Genomic DNA, 26739 nt, shown 5'->3' on the forward strand with positions numbered 1-26739 from the left:
TCCTTCCACTGAGCATGGCTCAGTTGCTATAGGTTTCAGTGGTAGCCGTGTTAGTCTGTATCAGCAAAAAAACAAAAAACGAGGAGTCCTTGTGGCACTTTAGAGACTAACAAATGTATTTGGGCATAAGCTTTTGTGGGTTAGAACCCACTTCATGAGATGTATGAAGTAAAAGATACAGGAGCAGGTATAAATACATGAAAGGATGGGAGTTGCTTTACCAAGTGTTAGGTCAGTCTAAGGAGATAAGACAATTAACAGCAGGATACCAAGGGAGGAAAAATAACTTTTGAAGTGGTAAGAGAGTGGCCCATTACAGACAGTTGACAAGAAAGTGTGAGTAACAGTAGGAAGAAATTAGTACTGGGGAAATTAAGTTCAGGTTTTATAATGACCCAACCACTCCCAGTCTTTATTCAGGCCTAATCTGATGGTATCTAGTTTGCAAATTAATTCCAGTTCTGCAGCTTCACGTTGGAGTCTGTTTTTGAAGTTTTTTGTTGTTGAAGAATTACCACTTTGAGATCTGTTATTGAGTGACCAGAGAGATTGAAGTGTTCTCCTACTGGTTTTTGAATGTTATGATTCCTGATGACAGATTTGTGTCCATTTATTCTTTTGCGTAGACTGTCCGGTTTCACCAGTGTACATGGCAGAGGTGCATTGCTGGCACATGATGGCATATATCACATTGGTAGATGTGTAGGTGAACAAGCCCCGGATGGTGTGGCTGATGTGGTTAGGTCCTATGATGGTGTCCCTTGAATAGATATGTGGACAGAATTGGCACCAGGGTTTGTAGTGGGGTTTGGCTCCTGGGTTGGTGTTTTTGTTGTGTGGTGTTTAGTTGCTGGTGAGTATTTGCTTCAGGTTGGGGGGCTGTCTGTAAGTGAGGACTGGCCTATCTCCCAAGGTCTGTGAGAGTGAGAGATCGTCCTTCAGGATAGGTTATAGATCTTTGAGGATGCACTGTAGAGGTTTTAGTTGCGGGCTGTAGGTGACGGCTAGTGGCATTCTGTTACTTTCTTTGTTGGGCCTTGTAGTAGGTTTGGGCCGAGGTTCGGCCCTCAGCGGGGCTGTGGGATGTCCCACCGCCTCGCTCTGGTCCGGTGGCAGCCTGGGACAACAGGCACACGGTTAGGGGCTCAGGCCCATAAGCAGGGGCTGAATCAGTCCGAAACCCAGGCCCTTAAGCAAGCGCTGAGGCAAAGTCTATAGTGGCCCAGGCCCTAAGTCAGGGCGGGCAGCAAGCAAACAGTCTGTCAGAGGCCCAGGCCCTTAAGCAGGGGCTGGGTGAGTTTGTGATAGCCCAGGCCCTAGGTCAGGGTGGGACAGCAAACAAATAGTCAATCAGTGGCCCAGGCCGTGTAGCAGGGGCTGGGTCAGTTTGGGGCAGCCCAGGCCCTAGGACAGGGCGGGGCAGCAAACAAATAGACAATCAGGTACCCAGCCTCTCTAGGCCAGGGGAAACGGGGGGAGTCTGCTACCCAAGGAGTGGGTGGCAGGGGGGACGCAGGCCCTCCCACTCCACTGCGTCCTCGCCCAGGGCCCTAGCAGCGACGGAAACTCGCTGCTGTCAGTGGGGATCTTGGCCGCAACACACTGACATCGGCTCTGGCAGTGCAGCAGCCAGACTGGGGTCGGCTGCCCCCGGGCTACTTCTACACTCCCCCTCGTATGGTACCTGGGCTGTCTTGGTGTCGTCGGTGCTCTCCACCAGCATTGGCTCCTCGGGGTAGCTGGCACGGGGCAGGCTCGGCTCCTCCTCAGGGTAGCTGGCACGGGGCAGGCTCGGCTCCTCCTCGGGGTAGCTGGCACGGGGCAGGCTTGGCCAGTCCTCCTCGGGGTACCTGGCGAGAGGTAGGCTCGACTGGCCCGGTGACTCAGCAGGTTGGTCGCGGCCTACAGCTGTTTCCCAAGCGGGAGCTCGGCCACGGACGTCTGCTCTCTCTGCCGGCCTGGGCTCCACTGAGCTCTGCAGGCGAGCTTTTATACTTCCGGGTCGGGGTTGTGACCTTGGAGGGGTGGGCGCCGGACCCAGTGGCTCCGCCCACGTTGGGCTTAGGGGAGGTTCGGCCCTCAGCGGGGCTGTGGGATGTCCCACCGCCTTGCTACAGGCCTATACTGTAGTAGGTGATTTCTTGGTACTCTTCTGGCTCTGTCAATCTGTTTCTTCACTTCACCAGGTGGGTATTGCAGTTTTAAGAACGCTTGATAGAGATTCTGTAGGTGTCATCAGGAATAACATGCCTGATACCATCACGGCAAACCTGGTGGCTGAACTTTGTGATTTTGTCCTCACCCACAACTATTTCAGATTTGGGGACAATTTATACCTTCCAAGTCAGCGGGACTGCTAGGGGTACCCGCATGGTCCCTCAATAAGCCAACATTTTTATGGCTGACTTAGAACAACACTTCCTCAGCTCTCGTCCCCTTATGCCCCTACTCTACTTGCACTACATTGATGACATCTTCATCATCTGGACTCATGGGAAGGAGGCCCTTGAGGAATTCCACCAAGATTTCAACGATTTCCACCCTACCATCAACCTCATCCTGGACCAGTCCACACAAGAGGTCCATTTCCTAGATACTACAGTGCTAATAAGTGATGGTCACATAAACACCACCCTATACCGGAAACCTGCTGACTACTATACTTACCTACATGCCTCCAGCTTTCATCCAGACCACATCACACAATCCATTGTCTACAGCCAAGCTCTCAGATACAACCGCATTTGCTCCGATCTCTCAGACAGAGACAAACACCTACAGAATCTCTATCAAGCGTTCTTAAAACTGCAATATCCACCTGGTGAAGTGAAGAAACAGATTGACAGAGACAGAAGGGTACCGAGAGGTCACCTACTACAAGACAGGCCCAACAAAGACAGTAACAGAACACCACTAGCCGTCACTTACAGCCCCCAACTAAAACCTCTCCAGTAGAGTCTATAACCTCCTTGATGCACTGAGCTCACATGGATGCTAGAGGGAAGATATCTGGCTCCTGTTCAAAGCTACTCCCATTTGGTAGGATTTTCCTACTTCCTGCATTGTGGGTTTTAAGGAAACCTTATCTTGGCCATTGGTTATTACACTCCTGCAGTTCCCTGGGCTTTGAATATTCAGTGTGAAAGCTTTCAAATTTGGTACATTTCATATCAGTTGTATTTTTTTTTAAGAAAAAGATGGTTTAAAAAAAAACCCCTAAAAACAACTTCCTCTTTTACACACCTTTATATGATTTTTTTTAAAAAAGATGCACAAGGGTACATAATTCAATGATCATTTTAATTAGACTTCTCAAAGTCTGACCAATAGAAAAAGAAGACTCCTGACAGAAGGAGCATGTGGAACTTGAATCATAGAATATCAGGGTTGGAAGGGACCTCAGGAGGTCATCTAGTCCAACCCCCTGCTCAAAGCAGGACCAATCCCCAACTAAATCATCCCAGCCAGGGCTTTGTCAAGCCTGACCTTAAAAACCTCTAAGGAAGGAGATTCCACCACCTCCCTAGGTAACCCATTCCAGTGCTACAACACCCTCCTAGTGAAAAAGTTTTTCCTAATATCCAACCTAAACCTCCTCCACTGCAACTTAAGACCATTACCCCTTGTTCTGTCATCTGGTACCACTGAGAACAGTCTAGATCCATCATCTTTGGAACCCCCTTTCAGGTAGTTGAAAGCAGCTATCAAATCCCCCCTCATTGTTCTCTTCTGCAGACTAAATAACCCGTTCCCCCAGCCTCTCCTCATAAGTAATGTGCTCCAGCCCCCTAATCATTTTTGTTGCCCTCCGGTGGACTCTTTCTAATTTTTCCACATCCTTCTTGTAGTGTGGGGCCCAAAACTGGACACAGTACTCCGGATGAGGTCTCACCATTGCTGAATGGAGGGAAATGATCACGTCCCTTGATCTGCTGGCAATGCCCCTACTTATACAGCTCAAAATGCTGTTAGCCTTCTTTGGAAGATGGCTTCTTGCGTTTGTTTGTTTGTTTGTTTTTCAAATTCACAGTCAGGCTCAGGCTCAGCATTTGGAAGTGGGAGCCATATTTTACCAGTGTGCCATTCATTGCCAGTTTTGGACATGCAGACAGAGAATAACCAACATGAATGACCTGAGAAAAAGTCTTGAAGAAAAAAGACTTAATGTGATCTATTGTACTTTCATTTCACATACACAGACTGAATTCTTCACTCTCTTCCTGTGGCTGAGTGAATTACAATTAAACCATCCCCAAATATCCTTAGCTAACATACTGCCAGATTTTTTTCCTTTTTTTTTTTTTTTTTTTTAAGTGGTTAGATCAGTAAGTCAGGATTTCTAGGTACCATCCTTAGCTCTGCTAATAACTATGTGTAATCCTCAGGCAAGTTGCTTACTTTTTCTCTGCTTTGATATATTCACCTGTCATCATCTTTGTATGGCAAAAGAAGTGATTAGCAATGTTCAAATAGCCGAGTCTAGATAAATAAGTAGCTTCAGAAGTGGCTTGGTGTAAGTCTGAGATGCCACCAGCAAAAGATCGACACGGGCACTATTTTTTACAGTGTGGTCCATAGTTTGTGACTGGTGTCCACAGTTACATTGTGTGTCATCTTCCAGAAATGTAAGAGATGTCCGCATCAGCCACGCTATGTTCTGAAAATGTTCAATGTGGATCATTGTTTCTGGCATAGATTGAAGCCAGGAAGTTCATTTGTGGGTTGGCAATCAGATGTTGTTTGAGACATTAGTATTAGCCCAGAATTCTTTCCAGTGTGCCTCCAGATTGAATTAGGACAGCGGTTCTTAAACTGTGGGTTGGAACCCCAGAGTAGGTCATGACCCCATGTTAAAGGGTTTGCCAGGGCCAGCATTAGACTTGCTGGGACCTGGGGCTGAAGCTGAAGCCCAAGCTCCACCCTCATCCAGGGTGGCAGGGTTCGGGTTCCACGCCTCCCTCACCCCCGGGGTCATGTAGTAACTTTGTTATCAGAAGGGGTCCCCGTGCAATGAAGTTTGAGAACCCCTGAATTAGGACATTTTTAAGAGCTTTAGTCCAATGCCAAAAAGGCTTGCAAGATTTCATGCATGTCTTTGTAAAGTTCTGGAGGTCCTCATGGATTGGTAAGTTCAAGTTGGTCATGGTTCACTTGTAACTGTCTCTCTGGATGCCTGTCACTCCAGATCTTGGGTGCAGCCAGATATACATGCCAGAGTGGGCAACCATTGAACAGATGTTGATTTTAATGTTCCAGCTGTAATTCTCTTTGTGGCAATAAGCTACACATGCAGAGATTTGGAATGTGAGAGCTGCCTGCCCAAACTGGTGTACTAAATTTAGTGATCAAGTATATCACTTCTACAGTGGCTGTTCAAAGTGTGTGCGCACTGGCACCCCATGTTGCGCCTATGAGTTTTCATATGAGGCTAATTGTTGCTTTTACCTTTTCACATGTCTTTTCCAGATGAGCTTTAAAAGACAAGCTTCTCTCTAGAGTTACACTTCAGACAGGGCTCATTTCGGATCTGTTGATGGTGAAAGAGGACATTAAGTGGTTCCTTGGCAGCTTTGTTGTTTAGGGAAAAGGCTATTACCAAGCTTTTGGAGGCATTGGGGCAGAGCTTCCAGTACTGAAAGTATTCCTATGTTATCTTGAGGCTGGGGGAGAGAATGTCACTGATGGCAATGAGGTCTCTGCCTGTACTGCAAGAGTGATGTTATCAGCATAAATGAACATATGCAAAATTGTGTCAGGTAAGACATTAATATAGGTATTGTATAGTGAAAGGGGGACAACGCAGATCCTTGAGGTAAACCACCACAGAGGGCATGTGCTTTGCTGATCTCCCATTCAAAAGGACGCCGTAGCTACATTTGCTCAACATTGTGGCCAGGAGTCACATGGTGCTATGGTATTTGATGACCCTTGATGCCTTGGGCAATAGCCCATATCTCCATACTGCATCACAGGCAATGGATAAATCAGTCAATGCTGTTTTGATTCTTACATTCTGCTGGAAGCCACCCTCAATATAACTATTAGTGATGAGAACCTGGCTGCAGCAACTTCACCCCAGTCCGAAACTGGCCTGTTCCTTTGGTAGAATGACTTCAAAGATGGGGTGAGATGGGCCAATAAAACCCTCTCCATTAACTTACAAGTTAATATGGGAATCTCTATTGCTGACCTAAGAATTGGACAACAGACCATAATGAACATCCTGGATTCCTCCAGGATAGACATCTTAAGGCCATGCCTGATGTACTTGGTGAGGCCATATTTTGCATCATTCATGGTGGCAATGAGTTCATAGCCATTAATTTTATATTTTACAGCTTGCTTATAGTCTGCAGCATGAGTTTCTTGCAGAGCAACAACATCAGTGTCCTTTTCCTTAAGAACTCTTAAGCATTAAGTTGGTACATACACAGCGCTTGTTCTGTGTTCTTTGATGCTGCTCTGGACAAGGGCTCTTAACAGATTTCACATTTAGCTACATATATGGACCCTAGCTTTGAAAACAACTGGATCCTCATGCTCTAAAAAGAGATTTATTGGCTCTTTTGCACACTTACTGTTCGTGTTTTTTTTCTTGTCATATTCACACAGAGTAATTTTGTTTTGCATCCAGATGCGCAGTCTGTTTTGCAAAGGGTGCATTGAGGTGACACATCTACATCTCTCTCCTTTTGGATTATTGTGTCTGTGAGTTGGGAGAACTGCTCTCGTAAGTGCCACTTCCCTATGTAGGAGACCATGATAATTTATTTGCAGTGTGAATGCGGGTATATACATATTTGTACATTATTCGGGACACTTGGTCTTACCATGATTATTCTTGCGAAGAAGTATGAAAAAGGTTTGTATAGATCATCCTAGCAAATTCAGGGGTTATTCAAAACAGTATTTATGAATCCTCTTTGCAGTATTTGCCCAGCTCCTAATTATGTCCCTTCTTGCTGTGAATAGTGCCATTCAGGACTGTTGACTCCAGGATCAGGAGCTGATTTGGGGCTTGTCTATGCTTAACATGCTACAGCAGCACATTGGCATAAAGATGCAGCAGCTAGATTGATGGAAGAATTCTTCCATTGACCTAATGCTGTCTACACTTTGCCCTCCCTAAAGTGTCACCTGACAACAGTGTACTGAATTGTGAAATGACCTACTCATCTCCGCTTTTGGGTAAATATCTATCATGCAAACGATCCAAGGTGCTTGGAAAAGGAACTACTCTTTTGCTTTTGGAGGTTGTATTTCCACTTCTGTCTTTAGACATGTTGATGGAACAGTATAGGGAAGTTTGCACTGTGGCTGCCTACTTGGAACCAGGTCGATGGATGATGACAGAACTGCAGTCCCTAGGGCTGTCAGTCTTCCACCTTTCACCAGCACTAAATTTTCTACATGAAATTAAAAAGCCCTTCTTGCTCTCAGATCTGCGTTGGAAGTAAATGAAGTGTGTGAGCTTGAGGGTAGGAACAGTTAGCTCAGGGGTAAGCAACCTATGGCATGCATGCCAAAGGCGGCATGTGAGCTGATTTTCAGTGGCACTCACACTGCCCAGGTCCTGGCCACCGGTCCGGGGGGCTCTGCATTTTAATTTTAAATGAAGCTTCTTAAATATTTTAAAAACCTTATTTACTTTACATACAACAATAGTTTAGTGTTCTATTATAGTCTTATAGAAAGAGACCTTCTAAAAACGTTAACATGTATTACTGGCACGCGAAACCTTAACTTAGACTGAATAAATGAAGACTCGGCACACCACTTCTGAAAGGTTGCCGACCTCTGAGTTAACTCCTCGCATAGTGGCATAACTGCCATGCCTGCCTAGCAAAGTCAAGGTTTTTTATAAGTGAGGGCAGCTAAAGGAAAGAGAGCCCATTCTCCCCAAATTGTTGTTCAGATCTTTGGTGTAATTCCACTGCACAGCTTGTACTGCAATTTACTAAACCATTTCATTGTCCCCAGTTAAATGGTTTTTCAGCAGTTGAGAGAGAAATGAATCTGCCCCCATGAATTTAAAGCAGGCTCCTGTGTTTTAAACAGAAAGAATGAGCTAGAAGGCTGCAGTCAGCAGCAACGATATCTTCTGTCTCGCATTCTTGAAATATGTGTGTTTCACCTCTTACTCTGGCACTTTTGCTGAACAGTGGTTTCAGATACAGATCCTGTGAACTTCATTCTGAAATGTAGATTTGTCTTGCAGGGTATGTTTTAGTAAAATGCAAAGTACTTCCAATACTAAACTGGGTGTATGTATTTAAAACAACAAATAAACCTAAAATAAATAAAAACCTATGCCCTTAAATTTACGTGCCCTATAGAGTGAATTATACTGAGATTGCTTGCATTGATAGTGCTACACTAGTGGGAAATTAGAAGAGAAATCCTAAGTGCAGACAGGATTCACAAATGGCAACAACTTAATGGACATTTAGGCAAATGTACCAATCAGTTAAAAGATCCAGCGTAGTGAGAGGAACTATGCATAACGGAAGTAGAGAGGGAGTTGGTTTTCTTTACTATGTGATAAAGGATAGTTAAGCTGAAGAACAGGTTACCAAGGGAGATTGTGGAATCCCTGTTAGTCGAGGTTTCTAAGAACGGTTTAGGCGAATACCTGTTAGGAATGGTCTAAATGTACTTATTCCTGCCTCAGCATGGGGGGATGGGTTATATGACCTCTTGAGGTGCCTTCCAGATTTACATTTCTATGATTCTACGATTAAGGATGTGATTCTTTTATGGAAGTCGTAGAAGTCACTGATTCCATTACTTCAAGCTCAGGCACCCCACGGCCAGCCACACCGGCCGTTGCCGGAGTGACCCAGGACCAGCTGCTACGGTGGGCCTGGCCAGCAGTGGCCAGTGCGGCTGGTCATGGGGACCACTCATATAGCAGTTCTGGGGAGCCCCAGGGAGTGTCTGAGCAGCGGTCCCGGGGGCTGCCCCAGGGCCAGCCGCACCGGCCATTGCTCAGGCGACCCTGGGTAGCCGGAACAGCGGCCAGCGTGGCTGATTCCGGGAAGTGCCCGAACAGCGGTCCCTGGGCAGCTGGAGTAGCAGCCCTGGGGTGCCTGGAGGCCATCCAGAGAGTAGTCCCCAATGGCAGGGTGACAGTCAACCCCCAGCACTGCAGCAGGCCCCCCCGGAACAGCAGGGTCCCAGAAGTAGAGATTTAGTCAGGGGTATTTTTGGTAAAAGTCATGGGCAGGCTGTGATGTTTGTTTGTTGCCCCATGACTTGTCCATGACTTACCAAAAATACCCATGATTAAATTTTAGCCTTATCTATGATATATTCTGACCTCAGGCTGCAAAATAATAAAACTTTTTAAAACCGCTGTCAAGCAAAATTAAAGCAAGCTACTTAATTCTTAAACTTTTGTAATAATAATTTTGTGTCGTTTTCAAGGAACTTTTACATAAAGCCAATACCATCTCAAAATGTAATTTTAAACATTGCATGAACATTATAATTTAAAGGATGCTAGATAGGGAATAATAAAATAAGATTCTGCCAGCAAAAATATGAGCTAATCTGTTCAGGGAAAACAGTTGGTAACACAGAGATTTAGTGAGAAGGGGAAGATGTGTGAAAAGCAATAATGCTGAAAGAGAACTAGGGATGGTAGTGGAAAGAAAGTAGATATGCAGTGTGATATGGCTGCAAAACTAAAGCCAGTGTGTGTTTGATCTGCATACACAGAAGCATCTCATAATTCAGAAGGAAGGTGGCCAAGACAAGTTACTGCAGAACATGCAGAAGGGATCAATCCTGAAAGGGACTAGACTAGATGACCTAATAAACGTTATAAATCCATTATTTTTCCCCAAGTTAAATTTTAGCCTTGTGCCATGGGTAGAACTTCATTGCCATGTTTTGTGTGTTATTACAGAAAATAATGGCTGATTACAGTTTTATCAGTTTCCTAGGGAGGTTTCTGAGGCAATGTCTTATAAAGCAAATTTAGTTAAGGGATGTGAAGGAAACCAGGAATTACAGTAGTAAAGAACAAGTAGATAGCTTAGAGCTGTAATATTCTGGCTTATTAACTAGTGGGGCAGTGGGTGGGGACATGACTTTTTTTCCTGAAAACAGTTCCCTACCACAGTGACATTGGCTTTTGACCCAGGCATATGCCAGAAAAACAGAGTATATCATAAAATCAATGTATAATGTACAATTCAGATACAGCACTTAACTTTTTACACACTAGTGAGAGGTCTCATTGAAGTAAATGGGAATACACAGTGTGTGAAGTTCAGCAGGTGTGTAAGTCTTTGAAGGGTCTGAGCCTATATGGAGGAAATTGAGAGGAATTGTGATGGAAAATATTAATAGGCATTAAGGGGACCAGATTAAATGAACCTTCTGCTGAAAACCAAGCAACTCTGCTTTCTACAAGTGGTAACTCCAGCTTCATTAAACTCCTGATCCAAAATTAATAAATGTATATCATGAGTATGATGGGGTGGACTAGGCCCAGAGGCCCCCTTCTGGAGGCGTCAGGGTCCTGTCACGCCCATCCGAGGAACGGAGCAGTGGAGCTAAGTCTTCCAAGTGGCCTAGAGAGACTGCAAAGGGCTAGCCAATCAGAGAGGCTGCAGGGAGCAGCCAGTCAGTTTCTTCCTGGAGCCAGAGGAGTGCAGCTGATTACTCCTGGGGGAATTTTGCGCCACTGCACATGCGCAGAATTTATGTCTCCCGCAGATTTCTTTGTTTCCCTGCAGAAAAGTGACTTTCTGACTGGGAAGCAAAGGGAAGCCACAAGAGCGGTCATAAGACCCTCCCCAGCAGTATGTTTTGGGTGCCAAGGGCACCTGGCAGAGAGGTAAATCACTGTGGGGCAGGGGACAGGACGTGGGAAGACCCGGCTGGTGGCTCCTACCCTCCGCCAGACTCAGCTGCTAGTCCCAGCTGGGCTGGGGAAGATGAGACTTCCTCGTCCCCTGCATGGCATCCAGGGATGTCAGACCCACCCCCAGATCTCTTTCCCAGCTGTAGTAAGCTCTGAACCCCACCCCACCCCCCGGTGCTTCCTGCACCCATTGCTCCTCAGCTGCAGGGGGAAGGATCACTGTACAGGGAGATGCTCCCCCTTCCACCCAACCCCCGTGCATCCAGACCCCCTCATACCAAGACCCTCCCACCGAGCCTCACCCCCACACACACCTAGAACCCCCCCCCCAACAAGCCCCACTCCCTCTGCACCTGGATTACCCCAATGAGCCATCCACACCCAGATCCCCACCCTAACCGAGCCCCAACCAGCTGCACCTGGATCCCCACCCCATTGAGCCCAACTCCCCCAGCATCTGGACCATTCCCAGTGAGCTTCTCACACAGAGACCCTCCTGCTGAGCTCTATCCCCCTGACACTCAGACCCTGCCGCTGAGCCACAACCACCTTTCATCTGGACCCCCCTGTTGAGTACTATTACCATTGCACCCAGAACTCCCCAACAAGCCCCTGTGCATCCAGATCCCCCCTGCACCTGGATCCTTCACTGAGACGCCCACACACAGATTGCCCCTCGCAGAACCCTCTCAATCCACACCTGGATCTCCCCACACTAAGCCCCTCCACACTTGGATACTGCCATGCTGAGCCTGCCTACCCACACCTGGTGCACCTGGCACGGAGGGGCAGGGCCCTGGGGTATTTCTGGGGCAAGTCCAGTCCTTGCACTGTGTCAGGGTTTGACGCAGCCTCACCGCTGAGTCTGTGTCCCGGGGGGGGGAGCTGCACAGTGATCTCCCACCTCTGTGCAGCCAGTGGCCTGTGTTCCCCGCTGCCGTGCTGGAACCTCCCCATTTGACAAATAACATTTGCAGAATTTTAAAATACTGTGCACAGGTTGAAGCATGGGTGAAGGCTGGGACTGCGGGGAAGTGGCCGAAGGAACTGAAAGTAGTTTTGTTAAAGGGACAGGGTGGTGTGTGGCTGCTATTCTTGAGGTCCTTGGCTGGGACCCGGAGTAGTGAGTGGGCCTGGTGGTGTGTGTCTCCCCCCCACCCGCCCCCCCATAGGCCACTGGGGAAATGGCCTACAATCGGACAGCGGTAGACCTCCAGAAGGGGATCTGAACTACTTAGTGGCCCAGCTGGGACCAGAAGGGCCCAGAAATGGCAAAACCATTGCCTCCAGGGAGGAAGCCCTGTGGGTACGGCCTGATACCAGGTCTGGGACTGTTTAAAGACCGCAGACACATCTGACCAGAAGAGGCGCTCATGAGAAAGTGGGTGTCATGTCGTTGCAGTGAGTTTCTAACTTTTCCAAAGTATACAACAAATATTACGTAAGTGTTTTCTCAGGTTGGCAAATTTCAAAATAGGTTTGATTTTAAATTTAACTATGTCTAATCTAAGTGCAACCAAGTGTCAGGCTGATTATCTTAGGGAAGACATAGGGGCTCTTTTCAACACAAAAATTGTCTTTCCGAATTAATAAACTCAGATTGGCAGGGACTGTCTGGAACTGTCAAAAAATAATGATGTGTAAAGTAAAGCAAATGCCATCTTGGTTAATGGTAACATAGAAATTAAACTTCTGACCTTTTTAGTGTTTGCTAAAACATACTTTTCATCCATGCAGCAATAAACTAGCAGCTTCCTGGGCATCTAGTCATAAGCGTACGTTCAAATATTTTATTAGATAAATGCAGTAAAGGCAGAATGCTTCTGTGACAGGAGGCTGGAAAAGCAGATACATTTTCATGGCATATCACATAACAAGATATAGGTCTGTTCCCACGGGGACCTATGGAGGGCACAAGTGACATTGCCTGCGAACTGCATATTTATACCTGAAACTTCATAAAACTATTCCAACAACTTCTGACAATCAAGAGGAGGTCCATATGAAGAAGCAGCATAAGAATTGCCATGAGTTGTGTTGGGGGAGGGAAGTTGGTGGGAAGATACTTGCTGCACTGAGTCGAACATGAGTTCGTTTTTAAGAATAAGATTTTAATTTAAACCCCCTTGCCCGCATTGGCTAATTGGTCATGAATGGAGATGATAGCTCAGCTAGACACTATTCCCATTACTGTAGATAATTCAGAGTAAAAAAAAACGTTACAGTCCACATCCAAGTCTTCACTAGCAAGGCTACTTAGATTGCAGTGTCTTCCCTTGGATACCTGTGCGCAGCACTGTCACCATGCCTCAATGGGTCACAGCTGAGAATACCAGATTCAAGACAAGCTGCTGATAAATAGGGCAGACTCACCCAAAACTGGTGGTTATTCTTCCATTTGGTATACCAAGCCAGTAACAAAAGTAAACTTCTGTCTCACCACACTGGTTAGCAAGAAGTCAGAAATGCAGCCTCCTTAGGCATTCCAGCCCTTGTCTCACCACCCAGACACTGAACTCTATGATGAGTTGTTGCTGAAAACCATCACATACAGGGTCCTCTAATCCCAAGAGATTAGCCACATAGCCAGGTCAGTATATAACTCAGATCTTACCCAATAATCACACTGTTGCCAATCTTTAGCATCTAATATCTAAAGGTTTATTTAGAAGAGAAAAGAAGAAGAGAATTAAAAAGGTTAAGGAAGTCATATACATAACAATCATTGAAAAGTACTTGAATCAGGTTTATAGCAGTGATATTACAGATTGCCGGCTTGTAAAGACTCTGGTAACTTCCAAAAAATTGGAAGGTCTTCAGTCAATATGCTTCTTTTGCTAGTATGCTAGTGTAAGTCCATAGTTCAGAGATCAGAGCAGGAAAGAGGCAAAATGGATATACTTCTACAGTCCTTTACTATACCGTCTCCCATGTGGAGGGAATTCTCTCAGTCTTAGTTTGTGGGAAATTATAGGCACAAGATGGAGTCCACGGTCACATGCCCTTGCATGCTTTGATGACTCATAGGAGCAGCCATTACCCATATTCTGGCTAAAGCATCCACAGGAAGGCTCGCTATGCTGGATGAATTTCTTCTATGTCCCATTGTGAGAGTTAAGTGTTCTTTAATGAGCCATCAACTTGAATGGTCCATTCACACTGTGCTGGCTATACTGGATGTAAACTATCTTGTGGGTGTTACCCCAGGAGCAAACACATTTGAAATACTGGTACATAGTCAATATTCATAACTTTAGATCCAAAGTTCATACATGCATACAAAAGGATAATCATACTCAGCAAATCATAGCTTTCCCACTAACACATCACATGATACTACTTTGTACAAGATTTGTTGCAGTTGTCCAGAATTAATGGACACAAATCTGACAGGAATCATAATACTCAAAAACTAGTGGGAGAACACTTTAACCTGTCTGGTCATTCAATGACAGACCTGCGGGTGGCTATATTACAACAGAAAAACTTCAAAAACAGACTCCAACGAGAGACTGCTGAGCTGGAATTGATATGCAAACTAGACACAATCAACTCAGGATTGAATAAGGACTGGGAATGGCTGAGCCATTACAAACATTGAATTTATCTCCCCTTGTAAGTATTCTCACACTTCTTATCAAACTGTCTGTACTGGGCTATCTTGATTATCACTTCAAAAGTTTTTTTTCTCTTAATTGGCCTCTCAGAGTTGGTAAGACAACTCCCACCTGTTTATGCTCTCTGTATGTGTGTATATGTATCTCCTCAATATTTATTCCACTCTATATGCATCCGAAGAAGTGGGCTGTAGTCCACGAAAGCTTATGCTCTAATAAATTTGTTAGTCTCTAAGGTGCCACAAGTACTCCTAATATTAATTATATAAATGGTCATGTTCTAATCATACAGCATCACAAGCACCCATGGCTTTGGTGATGGAATTTGGTCTTTAAACTATCTGTAGAAGATACTAAATGTTTTCAGGGGATTTGTTCTGCTCCCCCATCTTCGCCCTTCCTGATGTCCTTTCCTTCATCTTGGCTTTGTAGCTTCTTTTGCAGAATCTCTCTGGATGTTTTTTTATTATGTGAAGTCAAAAGGAAAAATAGTCACAACCACTTCCCATAATTTATGATGAATCTAAATGACAAATCTCTTTAAGAGCCATGGACTAGTAACAATTTTTAAAGCCCTCATCAATCTAGTTCCACAACAAAGCATGCCAGAGAGAGAACGTAAAATGAAAGATGATCTTTTGTGCAAAAAGTGCCTTTTAGTGTTAGATGGTGAACCTTAGTTCATAACATAAAGGGGATCTTGTATCTTGCTTGGCATTTGCAATTCCTGGAAGCACAAGGGTCACAAATTGTAAGTTGCCAACAGGAATAGAAGATACCACAGGGAGGCCTGGACTGGGAATTAGAAGGACCTGAGTATTAATTCTGGTTCTGTCACTAGTTTGCTGGGTAACCATGGCAAGTCACTTGCTCTGCCTGTACCTCCGTTTCCCCATGTGCAACATGGCGATAATGATACTGACATTTTTAAGAGCTTTGAGAGCTACTAATGAAAGTGCTATATAAGAGCTAGGTAACAATAATAATTTTTTTACCTTGTAATAATAATAAGGGTGAGGGAAAGCCCCTTCTCTCAGTTAACTTATGGCTTGTTGATCTTGTTCCATGTTGCTATAATGAGCTCTGTGGCTGATGTAAATTGTAAGATTTGGTATGGCATCCATGGGACTTGTAAGCCTTTATTAGGGATAAAAGGTATAGATGATGGCTCGGAGTCATTTGCCTGGAGAAGAAGACGTCCTTGGATAGGTTGTGTTCTCAGTCCTTGCGCTCTCGTTAGACTCCAGCAGCAACCCGCGGTATTTGACATCCTTTCTGGCTTTCTCCATTTGGATGCGTGAAATGGTAATCGTGATGACTAGATCAACGGGAACATAGATACATTTTTTTTTTTTTTCAGAACATCAGCTGGAATAAGGTGCTCTCTCCAGTTTGAGGTTTTTCTGGTTAAAGAAAGAGTAAAATGGCCTTGATGTTGCTCAGTCGACAGCCTGGAGTTCTGTTGCAGAGAACAAGTCAGCTATTTGCATGTGGTAAGTATTCCCTTCATGCTTATGTAAAATATTATCAATGTAATTTACTATTGCCAGGTTTTGTCTAATAGTCTTCGATCCTCCAGATTTTGAAGAATTACCGCTGCATTCAGCAGCATTAGCTAATGCTGCTGTCATAGCCCAGAAATGTCAGAAACAGTTGTTCTTAAAGACTGCAAGCAGTGGAAGCTGTTTTGTGCTACAATAGAATTTTTACTAACTGAAACAAATTTCTTTTTTCAAACACTGAATTCTGCTTTTATGGGACATCTTTCTGACATTGAACAGTGTGGAAATGAGAAATCAACCATCAACAGTGGCCTTTATTATTTCTTTTTCTTTATGCACTTTATGTATGATCCTGCATTCCCTACTTCAGTGAAGTCAGTGGGAGTTTTGCATTAGTAAGAGCTCCCTTATTGAGAACACATTACTTTTCTGACAGTGCACCAGTTAGCTATCTGTTTCATGCAAGAGCTATATAAAGTGTCAAACTATTATCTGATCCTAGGTGTATAATGAAAAAATTCTTGCTTGGATACTGCTCTATATGTTAGTATACTATTTAGAAATATTAAACCTACAATCTCTTCAAAGCAAATATTAAACTCCTTGGCCCTCATGATCTTTTCTAATGGTGTAGATTGAGCTGGGTTTTGTATGATAGATAAAACAGTATAAAATTTAGATCTGCATCTGTTTTATCCAGTTTTATATCAAATAGAATTTGGACTGAATGGCTGCTTCTTCTTTGCTAATAAATGTTAAACCCACTGTGAAAAAACCCAGACAAACAAAGAAGCCTCACCTCCACTCAAAAACTAAACTTCATGCTGAAGGAATAGACTTCCTTTCAAATGCTGTACTTCAGAGAGCAGCTGACCTCTGCTTGACATACTCAGTCTATTCTTGTAATCATGTGAATGCATCAGGTCAATGCTGCAGTCAGGAAAATACAGTTGTATTCATGCCTGTGACGCACTGATGGTCTGTGGTGTGTAAATCAGGGATCATCCAGTCAATAATGGACAAAGAAAAGTGCTTGGAGCAACCAAGCCCTTATTGGCTATCAGTGCTTTGAGCTCATTTGTCTCTTGGAATTATGCTTCCCAAACCAGGACAATAATTACATTGCAGTGGGGGGGAGGGAGGGCTGAGGGGTTTGGAGTAGTAGGTCATCCACCTCCATGGCATTTTCCACCCGTCCCTGGGTCTGGGGATCCACTTTGGTGAGAGTGTGATGTGGGATGCGGTGGATGAGCACTGGACTGTCTTCCTTGCCAATCCACCACAAATGGCAGTAAATCTGCAGTAAATGGCTCCACCAACTTGTCAGAAGTGTTCCCTCTACATTGGGGAACTTCCTTGAGTGTGGAGAAGCCCCACCATGGAGTTAGAGGGAAGAGCAGATGATCCTTCTGTGCTGTGAATGTATCCCCCGAGATTGAAGAGTATAGTAGGATTGGGGGCAAGCATCTGTAACCCCACACACTTTTTGTGGTTCTCTGTCCCCTTCTAGTGGTGACTGGGCCACATCGAGATTGATGAGCCTACTACATCCTTGGCTAACAGAGTGGTGTCTTTTAGCTCAGGCAGTGGAAGCAGGCTCATGTTAGAGGCAGAGATCCTAGGTTTAATCCCTGCTGTTTGCAAGATACCCAGGAGCATGATGTTACACCTCTCCTCTCTGGAGAACAATATGTGGAAACCTTCTTGAGTATGCTACCACTGAAACCCTCTCCCATAGATTTTTCCATTATTATTAAGCACTCAGAGTATGCAGTGCTGTACAGAACAGAGAAAGACCTGCCCCTCGGAGCTTTATTGATAATTGGGCCATAAATTTATTTCAGTTGTGACCTTAACTGTGGGAACAGTGAATAAAAGTTCATAAAATGTCAGAATAACTTGTCACAATAAATGTTGATGGGAAAAGTTACAAAAGGGGCACAGACTAATTAGTCTAAACCAGGGGTCGGCAACCTATGGCACTTGTGCCAAAGACGGCACACCAGCCAATTTTTAATGGCACGCTGCTGTCTGCCGGGGTCCCGCTCAGCCCGCTGCCAAACCCTGGTAGGCAGCAGCGTGCCATTAAAAATCCTGCCCAACCCAGCCCACTCTTCTCCGCCCCCCACCTACCGCTCTCTCTGGCGGGGGCAGAAGCAAGCTTGGTCCTGCTGGCTGCTGCAGTACGGCAGGCTCCGCCAGCAGCCAAGCTTCCCTCTCCCCCGCCTCTTCCCCCAGTGTGCTGCGTCGAGCCCCGCCTCTTCTCCCTCCCTGCCGCCGATGGCCCTTGCGAGGGATGGGAGAAGAGCAGCCCCAGCGCCCTCGCTGCTCAGACCGTTAAGGAGGCGGAGAAGAGGCAGGGGGAAGGAGGGTATGAGCGGAGCGTATCCCTCCAGCTCCCTGCTGTGAGCTGCTCAGGGGGCTGGGAGCACCCCCCTGATCCCAGCCCAGCCCTCTGCCCGGACCCCTGCACCGCCTTGCACCCCTGCATTCCCGCCCATGCCCTGACTCCTGCACCCCCTCACATGCCCGCTGCCCTGACCCCTGCACCCCCCTGGCACCCCAGCTCCGTGCATCCCCCCACGACCCCATCCCTGACTCCTGCATCCTCAACACATACCCAGCCCTTCCCACACCCCATGCCCTGACTCCTGCACCCCCTCACATGCCCCCAGCCCTCTGCCCTGACTCCTGCACCCTCCACACATACCCACTCCCCACAACCCATGCCCTGACTCTTGCACCCCCCACATCTCCACCCTGAGCACCAGGTTGGCAGCGAGCTGAGAAATGAAGCTTCTTAAACATTTTGAAAACCTTGTTTACTTTACATACAACAGTAGTTTAGTTATATTATATATAGACTTATAGAGAGAGACCTTCTATAAAATGTATTACCAGCACGCGAAACCTTACATTAAAGTGAATGAATGAAGACTCGGCACACCACTTCTGAAAGGTTGCCGACCCCTTGTCTAAACAAAAAGACTTACTGATATAACTCAAGGACTATGTTAATATCATGTCTGATAAATAAGAGAAATGTGGGACTGGAAATTAACAGACCAAAATTGGTATGTTGGAAATTAGGTCTAACTGGTGGACAAAATAATGAGGGGCTGTGCTATTCCACCCATCACTCCCTTTTGGGGTCCTTTAAAAAAAAAAAAGAGAGAGAGAGACTTTGGAAGGAAAATTGGTGATCATGGGCACTGGCTTACTGAAAGAGAGAACAACAGGAAGGAGTGAGTTTCACCATCATGGCTGTCACCTGCACTGTCTCTCAGGATCCATCATTGGGCCTTCCTGTCCTAATCCTGAGTGTTGTCCTGACCAGAACAGACCAGAAAGAGGGACCCAAATGACATTGCCACCTCCACCGGTGTGTGTGCTCACTATCACATGCTCTCTTCCGCCCCCCCCCCTCCAACTTGTGTGTCTTTTTTTCTTTCCCTAACTTATTTCTTCTCTTTCTTATCCCTCTTCTTTTGCTTTTTGTTTAATAAGAATCTGGCTTAGCTGGCCAAGACTGCATATTTTTCAACACTGCTGTGAGTCTTAGACCAGAAAGGCAGCTAACAGCAATGCCTTAAACAGCCCAATGCTGGTACAAGTTTGCCAAGTCTCGGAGTGGCTGCTAAGACTGTGTGCTGTGCCTGTGTTTCTCCAGCAGTGAGGCTGCAAGTGAGAACTAACATCAGGCATAGAAGCTGCGTTTTCTATTTTTGCTGTTCTTTTCTCTTCACTCTTGTGTGTTTGTGTCTTGTTTTGTCTCTTAGGAAATGGGATAAGATTTTAACAGCTCCAGCCCATCTCAACTAACTTCTCTTTTCTTCAAAAAGGACAGTTATTACTATCTAGAAGACTGTCAAATAGGGCAGTATTCCTTCTAAAAATTCTCTCCAGCTAAAGGGAAAAGGAATAAGGGATGTTGTTAAAAAGAAAGCTTCACTTAATATTTTATATTTCAGATGCTTTAAATTTTTCCTTTTTTCTTTATCTTTAATAAAAGGTTAAAAGAATTTTTAATGGTGTGTTTGCCATGGTACCAAACCTGGAACCTTGTTTAAAACTCTTTTTAATGTTGGACGGTGACAGGGTCATATATTTACTCCTTTGACACTTTGGGCTCATTTATTCCATCAAAATTAATATAACAGATTGCCGTGGTTTTCAATTGCAGCAAAACCTAAAGCTCTCAGATGGGTATCAAAGCCATTACAGTGATTTCCAATAAGTTGGATGTTTGTATATTTCAATATTTAAAAGACAAAATTTAAGTTTGAGGGGGGGGGAGAAATTGACTGTTCTCTGGTAGAAATCTGTGTGGCTGTGCGCTGTCATGCTTCAGCTGCGAGCACATATTGAGCAGAATAATTATGTACAGCTTGCCTCTACAACAAATGTATTCTCAATAAAAGGATCGCTATGCTTGATTATTCCTGACTTCAAAAGCACAAGTATGGGAGTCTGCATTGTGTTGCCCATCAGAGTGAAATAAACCAGTCATCTGACAAAGGGGTATGTGTGAAGAAATGGGGAAATTGATTAGCTGAAATTCAGTGCAGCAGGCAAATGTAAAAAAGATGAGTAACCCCAAAATTAAGTGTTGAAGAGTGTGTGGGAGAAAAGTTTCACTAGAACATAATATTAATCAAAAAAATTTTCAGGAAACTTGTGTCAGTGGGAAAAGAAATGGTTGCATTTAAGCTAAGATAGATATTAACTCCCCAAAAGCTTTAGGGAGGGGTGAAGATCTGACTCTGGGGTGGGAGCCCATTTCTAATGTAAACGTCCCCTGCAGTGTTTTCAGAGCAATGGGTGTGCAGGACTGTGCTAGTCAATGAGAAAAGAACCAGAAAGGGAACTGACTAGTGTGTTCACAGTCCAAGCTGATTGATTCTGTTGGCTTTGATTTTGCATTTTAATCTGAAAAGCAAGCTGAACTTTTAAATGTTTGTTTTGGTATCTAAAATATTTATATAAAAACACCCATTAAAATATTTTGTTATTTTTAAAAGGACTTTTAACCAGTCTCCCCTTATTTTTCTTGATTACTTGATCTTAAGATGGCTGTCCCTAAAAATAGTTTCTATCCCAGAAATGAAAAGGTGGCAGATTTAACTTAAACAAAATAGACTGAGTACGCAGGATGTGTGGATTTGTATGAAATATATGTAATCCTGTCTTAATGTTTCCTGAGATATCAGTAGAATAACTTGCAGGAAATCTGTGTATGAGAGCTTTTATATTACAGAAACAATAGTGACTCTAGGTCAGGGACAGGCAAATTTTTTGGCCTGAGGGCTGCATTGGGTTTCCGAAATTGTATGGAGGGCCGGTTAGGGAAGGCTGTGCCTCCCCAAAGAGTCAGGCGTGGCATGGCCCAGCCCCCGTCCCCTATCCAACCCCTCCTGCTTCTCGCCCCCTGGGACTCATGTCCCATCCAACTCCCGCTCTTCCCTGTCCCCTGACAGCTCCTGGAACCCCGTCCTGACTGCCCCCCACCACCCCATCCAACCCCTCCTCTCATTCCTGACTGCCCCCTGGTACCCTTGCCCCATCCAACCACCCCTTCCTCCCTGTCCCCTGACCACCCCAGGAACTCCTGCCCCTGACTGCACCCCGCAATCCCATCCAACCCCTCCTCTCATTCCTGACTGCCTCCCCGGGACACCTGCCCCATCCAACCACTCCCAGAACCCCTGCCCCTGACTGCCTCCTGCCGCCCAATCCAACCACTCCCGGAACCCCTGCCCCTGACTGCCCTGTGCCGCCCAATCCAACCCCCCCCCCCTTCCTGACTGCCCCTGGGGATACCTGCCCCCATTCAACCCCCCTGTTCCCCGCCCTCTGACCGCTCCGACCCCTAGCCACCCCCCCACGCCCCAACCACTACCCTGAACTCCCCTGCCGTCTATCCAACCCCTCCTGCTCCCTGCCCCCTTACTGCGCTGCCTGGAGCACTGGCAGCTGGTGGCGCTACAGCCACGCTGCCCAGAGCACCAGGACAGGCAGCCGTGCCACCCGGCTGGAGCCAGCCACGCCACCGCGCAGCACGGAGCACCGGGTCAGGCCCTGGCTCTGCAGCTGCGATGCCCCAGGAGCTCGCAGCTGCGCTGCCCCAGGAGCTCACAGCCCCGCTGCCCAGTGCATTGCGCCGGCAGCGGGATGAGCTGAGGTTGCGGGGGAGGGGAAACAGCAGGGGAGAGGCCGGGGGCTAGCCTCCCAGGCCAGGAGCTCAGGGGCCAGGCAGGAGGGTCCTGTGGGCCGGATGTGGCCCGTAGGCCGTAGTTTGCCCACCTCTGCTCTAGATGGTTCTTCCTCTCTGGATTGCATGGGATTTAGATTCTTAATAAAATTAAAATTTTGTTTCTGTCACCAGTCCAACACAGTGCAAATTGATCAGAATTGGTAACTTCAGTCTAAATATTTGTTCCACTTCACACTAGCACTGGCAGAGTTTTTGCTGTGCTCTCAGATGCATATACTCACTGTGGTATGAACACAGTCTTCTGACACACACACACTCTCTCTCTCTCTCTCTCTCTCTCTCTCTCTGTCTTACACTGAAAAAGCAGTTGTAGAGAGGCAGGATGATCCAGTGGTAGGGCACTAGCCTGGGACTTGAGAGACCTGGGTTCATTTTGCTGCTCAGCCACAGTCTGCCTGTGTGACCTTGGGGAAGTCCCTTTCCTTGTGCCTCCATTGCCCCAGCACTAAAATGGGAATTATGGCACTTCCCTGCTTCACAGGAATGTTGTGAGGATAAACATGTGAAAGGTTGTGGGGCTTTCAGATACTATTGATCTTTGATGGACTGTAAAATGAAAAGCCCTGAAGATTCCTCACTGTCAGTCCTACTCTTTTCTCTATATTAATATTTGCCACCCTTCTTCCTTCCCCACCCTGCACTTTCAAAGTTTGCTTTTAGTTTTTTATAGATGTAAGGGAGGTGCCTAAAGTGAAATGCTGAACAAATTAGGGCCTGGGACAGTGTGATCTGTACTCTCACAGGGGGAGGGGCGGAGGGAGGGGAAGGAGAGAGCAGTGGGTCTGGGATCCCTGGGTATATACAGGCTCTCTGCCTTTTCCAGTCTAGGGGTTTTGTCCCTTTTACCTTCTAGGGGACAGTTTACATTGTGCACCCTGTTTCTCTCGTATCTTGAGACAGATTCTAGTAGTTCATTCTTCTTGGGGCGGGGGAGGTGATTTTGGTTAGAGCAGTTCTGTATAGAGCTGCTCTGTTTTGTGTCCAGTTCAGTGTGTGAAAGGACATAGTCATGACTGTGGCTCCCATTGCTCTCCAGGGTGTTTGGAGCATTATAGTCCTCCCTGATACTACATACGTTTCATGAGCAGCTGTCCACTCATCATGGCCCTCTCTTTCTCATGTTTGTCATGGCCTGGCACCTGCTGTTGCCTTGCTCTTTGGGGCGAGCATTTCCACTGTACAGCCTGTTTGTATCAGGTCTCTGTGTTTCTCTGTGGTGGGGAATTCTTTCCCTATTCCTAGCTAGCCCTGAGTGGGGGACGGGGTACCAAAGCACAAGCCACTTCATATGGAATTTGTTGCACTTATTGGCTTCTAATGTTACACTGTACCATTCTGTATAAACAGTCTCAGTTTGCAGGGTGTGATGCCATAACAGTGTTCGCTCTCCAAGCAGCTCATGCTAGCCTGGCCTATTACATCTCCCTGTCAAGATCCCTTAGTAATAGATTCTGCTTCCAGCAGCTGAAAGAGAGAGCTTGGAAAATCAAAATCGTTCTTGTATAGGCTTGCAGCCTTCCAGCTCCTAACTGTTTTTTTTTAATCGAACACAATGAAGTAGGACAGTGAATATTGCAGTATTAGATCTGCATGTGTTGTTATGATATGCAGTATTACTGCTATCATGTGGCAATGCAGAAAGTCTGCCTTCTTTGGGGAAAAGGAGCTCTCACTCTCCGTGCTTTGCAGAGGGAAGGATAGTGTGACCAGATAGCAAGTGTGAAAAATCGGGACAGGGGTGAGGGATAATAGGCCTCTATATAAGAAAAAGGCCCAAATATTGGGACTGTCCTATAAAATAGGGACATCTGGTCACCCTAGGGAAGGATGAGGATTCCTAAATGTAAGTTTTTATTCCCACACCCTGTTTTCTCTCCTCCTTCCTTGAATTGGTTTTTCCTCTTGATTACACTGGTTTAACTCCACTGCCTTCAGTGAAGTTACTGCTGATTTACATTCTGAGAGACCAGAATTGAACCGTGGTGTTTACACCCATCCTCCTCTTGGCCTTTCAGGGGTAAGCACTCCTTCTGCAGGCCTATACTAAGCACAGCTCCTTCCATCGCTGCTGCCCTTTTACCATGGAGACATGTAACCACAAGCCTGGAGCACAAGGAGCGGCACTGCTGATGACACTGCAGGGCTATTAAAAGGATGAACCTGTTAATTAATGTCTGAGATCTTTGGCTGGAAGTTTCTATAGTAATGTGAAGTATTGTTACACTTGGTAGAACATGATTTTTATTTTGTTGCTTTTGATGGAAAATATCAGTTTATTAAGCAATTTTTATCTATTTAAATTTTCGCAGTCATGGGGAATTGGGGGGGGAGATTATTGAGAATCAAAAAGTTCAAGCTTTAACCATTAAAACACAAATTGTCCACATCGTGTGTTCAAATATACAAAGTACATACATAGCCTTAAATCAAACTCTAATTTAAAGTTTTCAAGTAGCCCTTTTCTTACTTTGCTTATCTATAAATTTTGATTATTTGATTATTGATGGAAATAATCTTTTGTCGGTTTGTGTGTATACAGTGAAATCTATGTTTATCAACATTTACCGATAAAAGTCTAATCCTTTCAAGCCTAAGTATGATTATTAGAAATGCCGAGAGAGAAGGCTGGTGGGTGATGGTGGCAAATAGAAAAAGAGAGCAGAAAACTACCCTTTTCTGTCCTAAAGCAAATGATGCCATCCCTGTTATAGTAAATGTTGCATTGTACTTATTTGTTAATGTTGCTGACATATTTAACAGCAAAATAAATGGGCTCTGTAGAAGTTTGAAAAGCCAGCAGTAGGAAGGGTGGAATTTAACTTAATAGTCTTTAAACTGCAGATTGTTTTGCTGCTAGAAAATTCTCTACAAATTATATACATCTCTACCCCGATATAATGCGACCCGATATAACACAAATTCGGATATAACACGGTAAAGCAGTGCTCTGGGGGGGCGTGGCTGCACACTCCGGTGGATCAAAGCAAGTTCAATATAACGCAGTTTCACCTATAATGCGGTAAGATTTTTTTGGCTCCCGAGGACAGCGTTATATCGAGGTAGAGGTGTAGTATATTAGTAATAATACTTATATTTACATAGCATCTTTCATCTGAGGATCTCCAAGGCCCTGTCTGACAGGCAGAAAGGGTGCTTTCATGTTATGTTAGCCAAACACGATTGAAAAGCCCTCTTAATGCTTGTTCACAGGCTAACACTTCAGACTAAATACCTACAGCTATAACAGGAACAGCTAACAACTTCAGAGACATAGCCTGCATCATAACAAGCGTACAGATGGCTTTACAATCATGGTAAGCTAACACAGTGTAAGAAAGTACCTCTTTTGCCCATCAAGACATTTCCTACTCATTTTACAAAAGTCAGTGAATGAATTTGGCCCATTGGATGAAATTTACAAACCCTGCTACAAGTTAGGCCTTGTTTACTCAAGAAAATTACACTAAACTAAACTGTGAATTTAACTCACCAGTATGCCACTGCACAGCCACTCTTATCCTGGTCTAAGAGTGGTCTTTTCTTTCTTTCTTTCTTTCTTTCTTTCTTTGTTTATTTGTTCATCTTATATCACCTTTGGAGAAGTTTAAACTAAACCAAAAAAGCCACTCTTAGACCAGGATAATAGTGTCCACACAGGCGGTTATACTGGTGTAACAACATCAGTATAAATGGTAAAACTTCCCATGTAGACAAGCACTTAGGCTACATCTACACTACCGGGGGGGGGGGGTCGATTTAAGATACGCGAATAGCGTAGCTGAATTCGACCTATCGCAGCCGACTTACCCCGCTGTGAGGACGGCGGCAAAATCGACCTCTGCGGCGTCCCGTCGACGGCGCTTACTCCCACCTCCGCTGGTGGAGTAAGAGCGTCGATTCGGAGATCGATTGTGGCGTCCCGATGGGACGCGATAAATCGATCCCCGAGAGGTCGATTTCTACCCGCCGATTCAGGCGGGTAGTGTAGACCTAGCCTTAGTCTGCTACTGGCAAATGGTCAGCATAAGTATGCAAAGTACATGGGATTGTTGAGGGTTTCAGACACTAATGCTTTCTAGTTCTGAGGAGTAAGGCTGTAACATAACCCCAGTGACATTTCACATGTTTGAGCATCCTATAATAATAAAGACAGTATTAATAATCAGTTGTGAGCAGGAAACACCTAAAACTGTATTTTTTTTTCAACCATGCAATTACAGTTACCTTTTAAGGACAAAGGCCACATTTTTCAAAATCTGGTGCCCAGAGATAGGTCACTTCCATTTTATGTGCCTGATTTTCAGAGCAACTCCAGCACTCCTGTTGCTTTCCTTTTGCAGGTACATTAATATTAAAATATCAGACTTGTTGGGAAATGTAGTTCAGGATCTGTCTGGTTATAATCTCAGTGTGCAAGTGTCTCTTGTTTGGATATATAGTACAAAGGTTCATTAAAAATAACCATAACATTAA

General features: G+C 45.2%; 1 protein-coding gene across 3 annotated transcripts in view; it reads left to right on the forward strand.

Annotated features, from left to right (window-relative positions):
* Positions 1 to 26739, forward strand: part of ABAT (4-aminobutyrate aminotransferase) — a 152783-nt gene that overhangs the window by 43448 nt on the left and 82596 nt on the right. For all 3 annotated transcript variants that reach the window (XM_054041963.1, XM_054041962.1, XM_054041964.1), the window contains exon 2: positions 15851 to 15983. In XM_054041963.1, the coding sequence (XP_053897938.1) occupies positions 15914 to 15983 (70 nt within the window). In that variant the 5' untranslated portion in view covers positions 15851 to 15913. The remainder of the gene's footprint in view (positions 1 to 15850; positions 15984 to 26739) is intronic.

This window comes from Malaclemys terrapin, chromosome 10, assembly GCF_027887155.1.
Source record: "Malaclemys terrapin pileata isolate rMalTer1 chromosome 10, rMalTer1.hap1, whole genome shotgun sequence".
Taxonomy (NCBI): domain Eukaryota; kingdom Metazoa; phylum Chordata; order Testudines; family Emydidae; genus Malaclemys; species Malaclemys terrapin.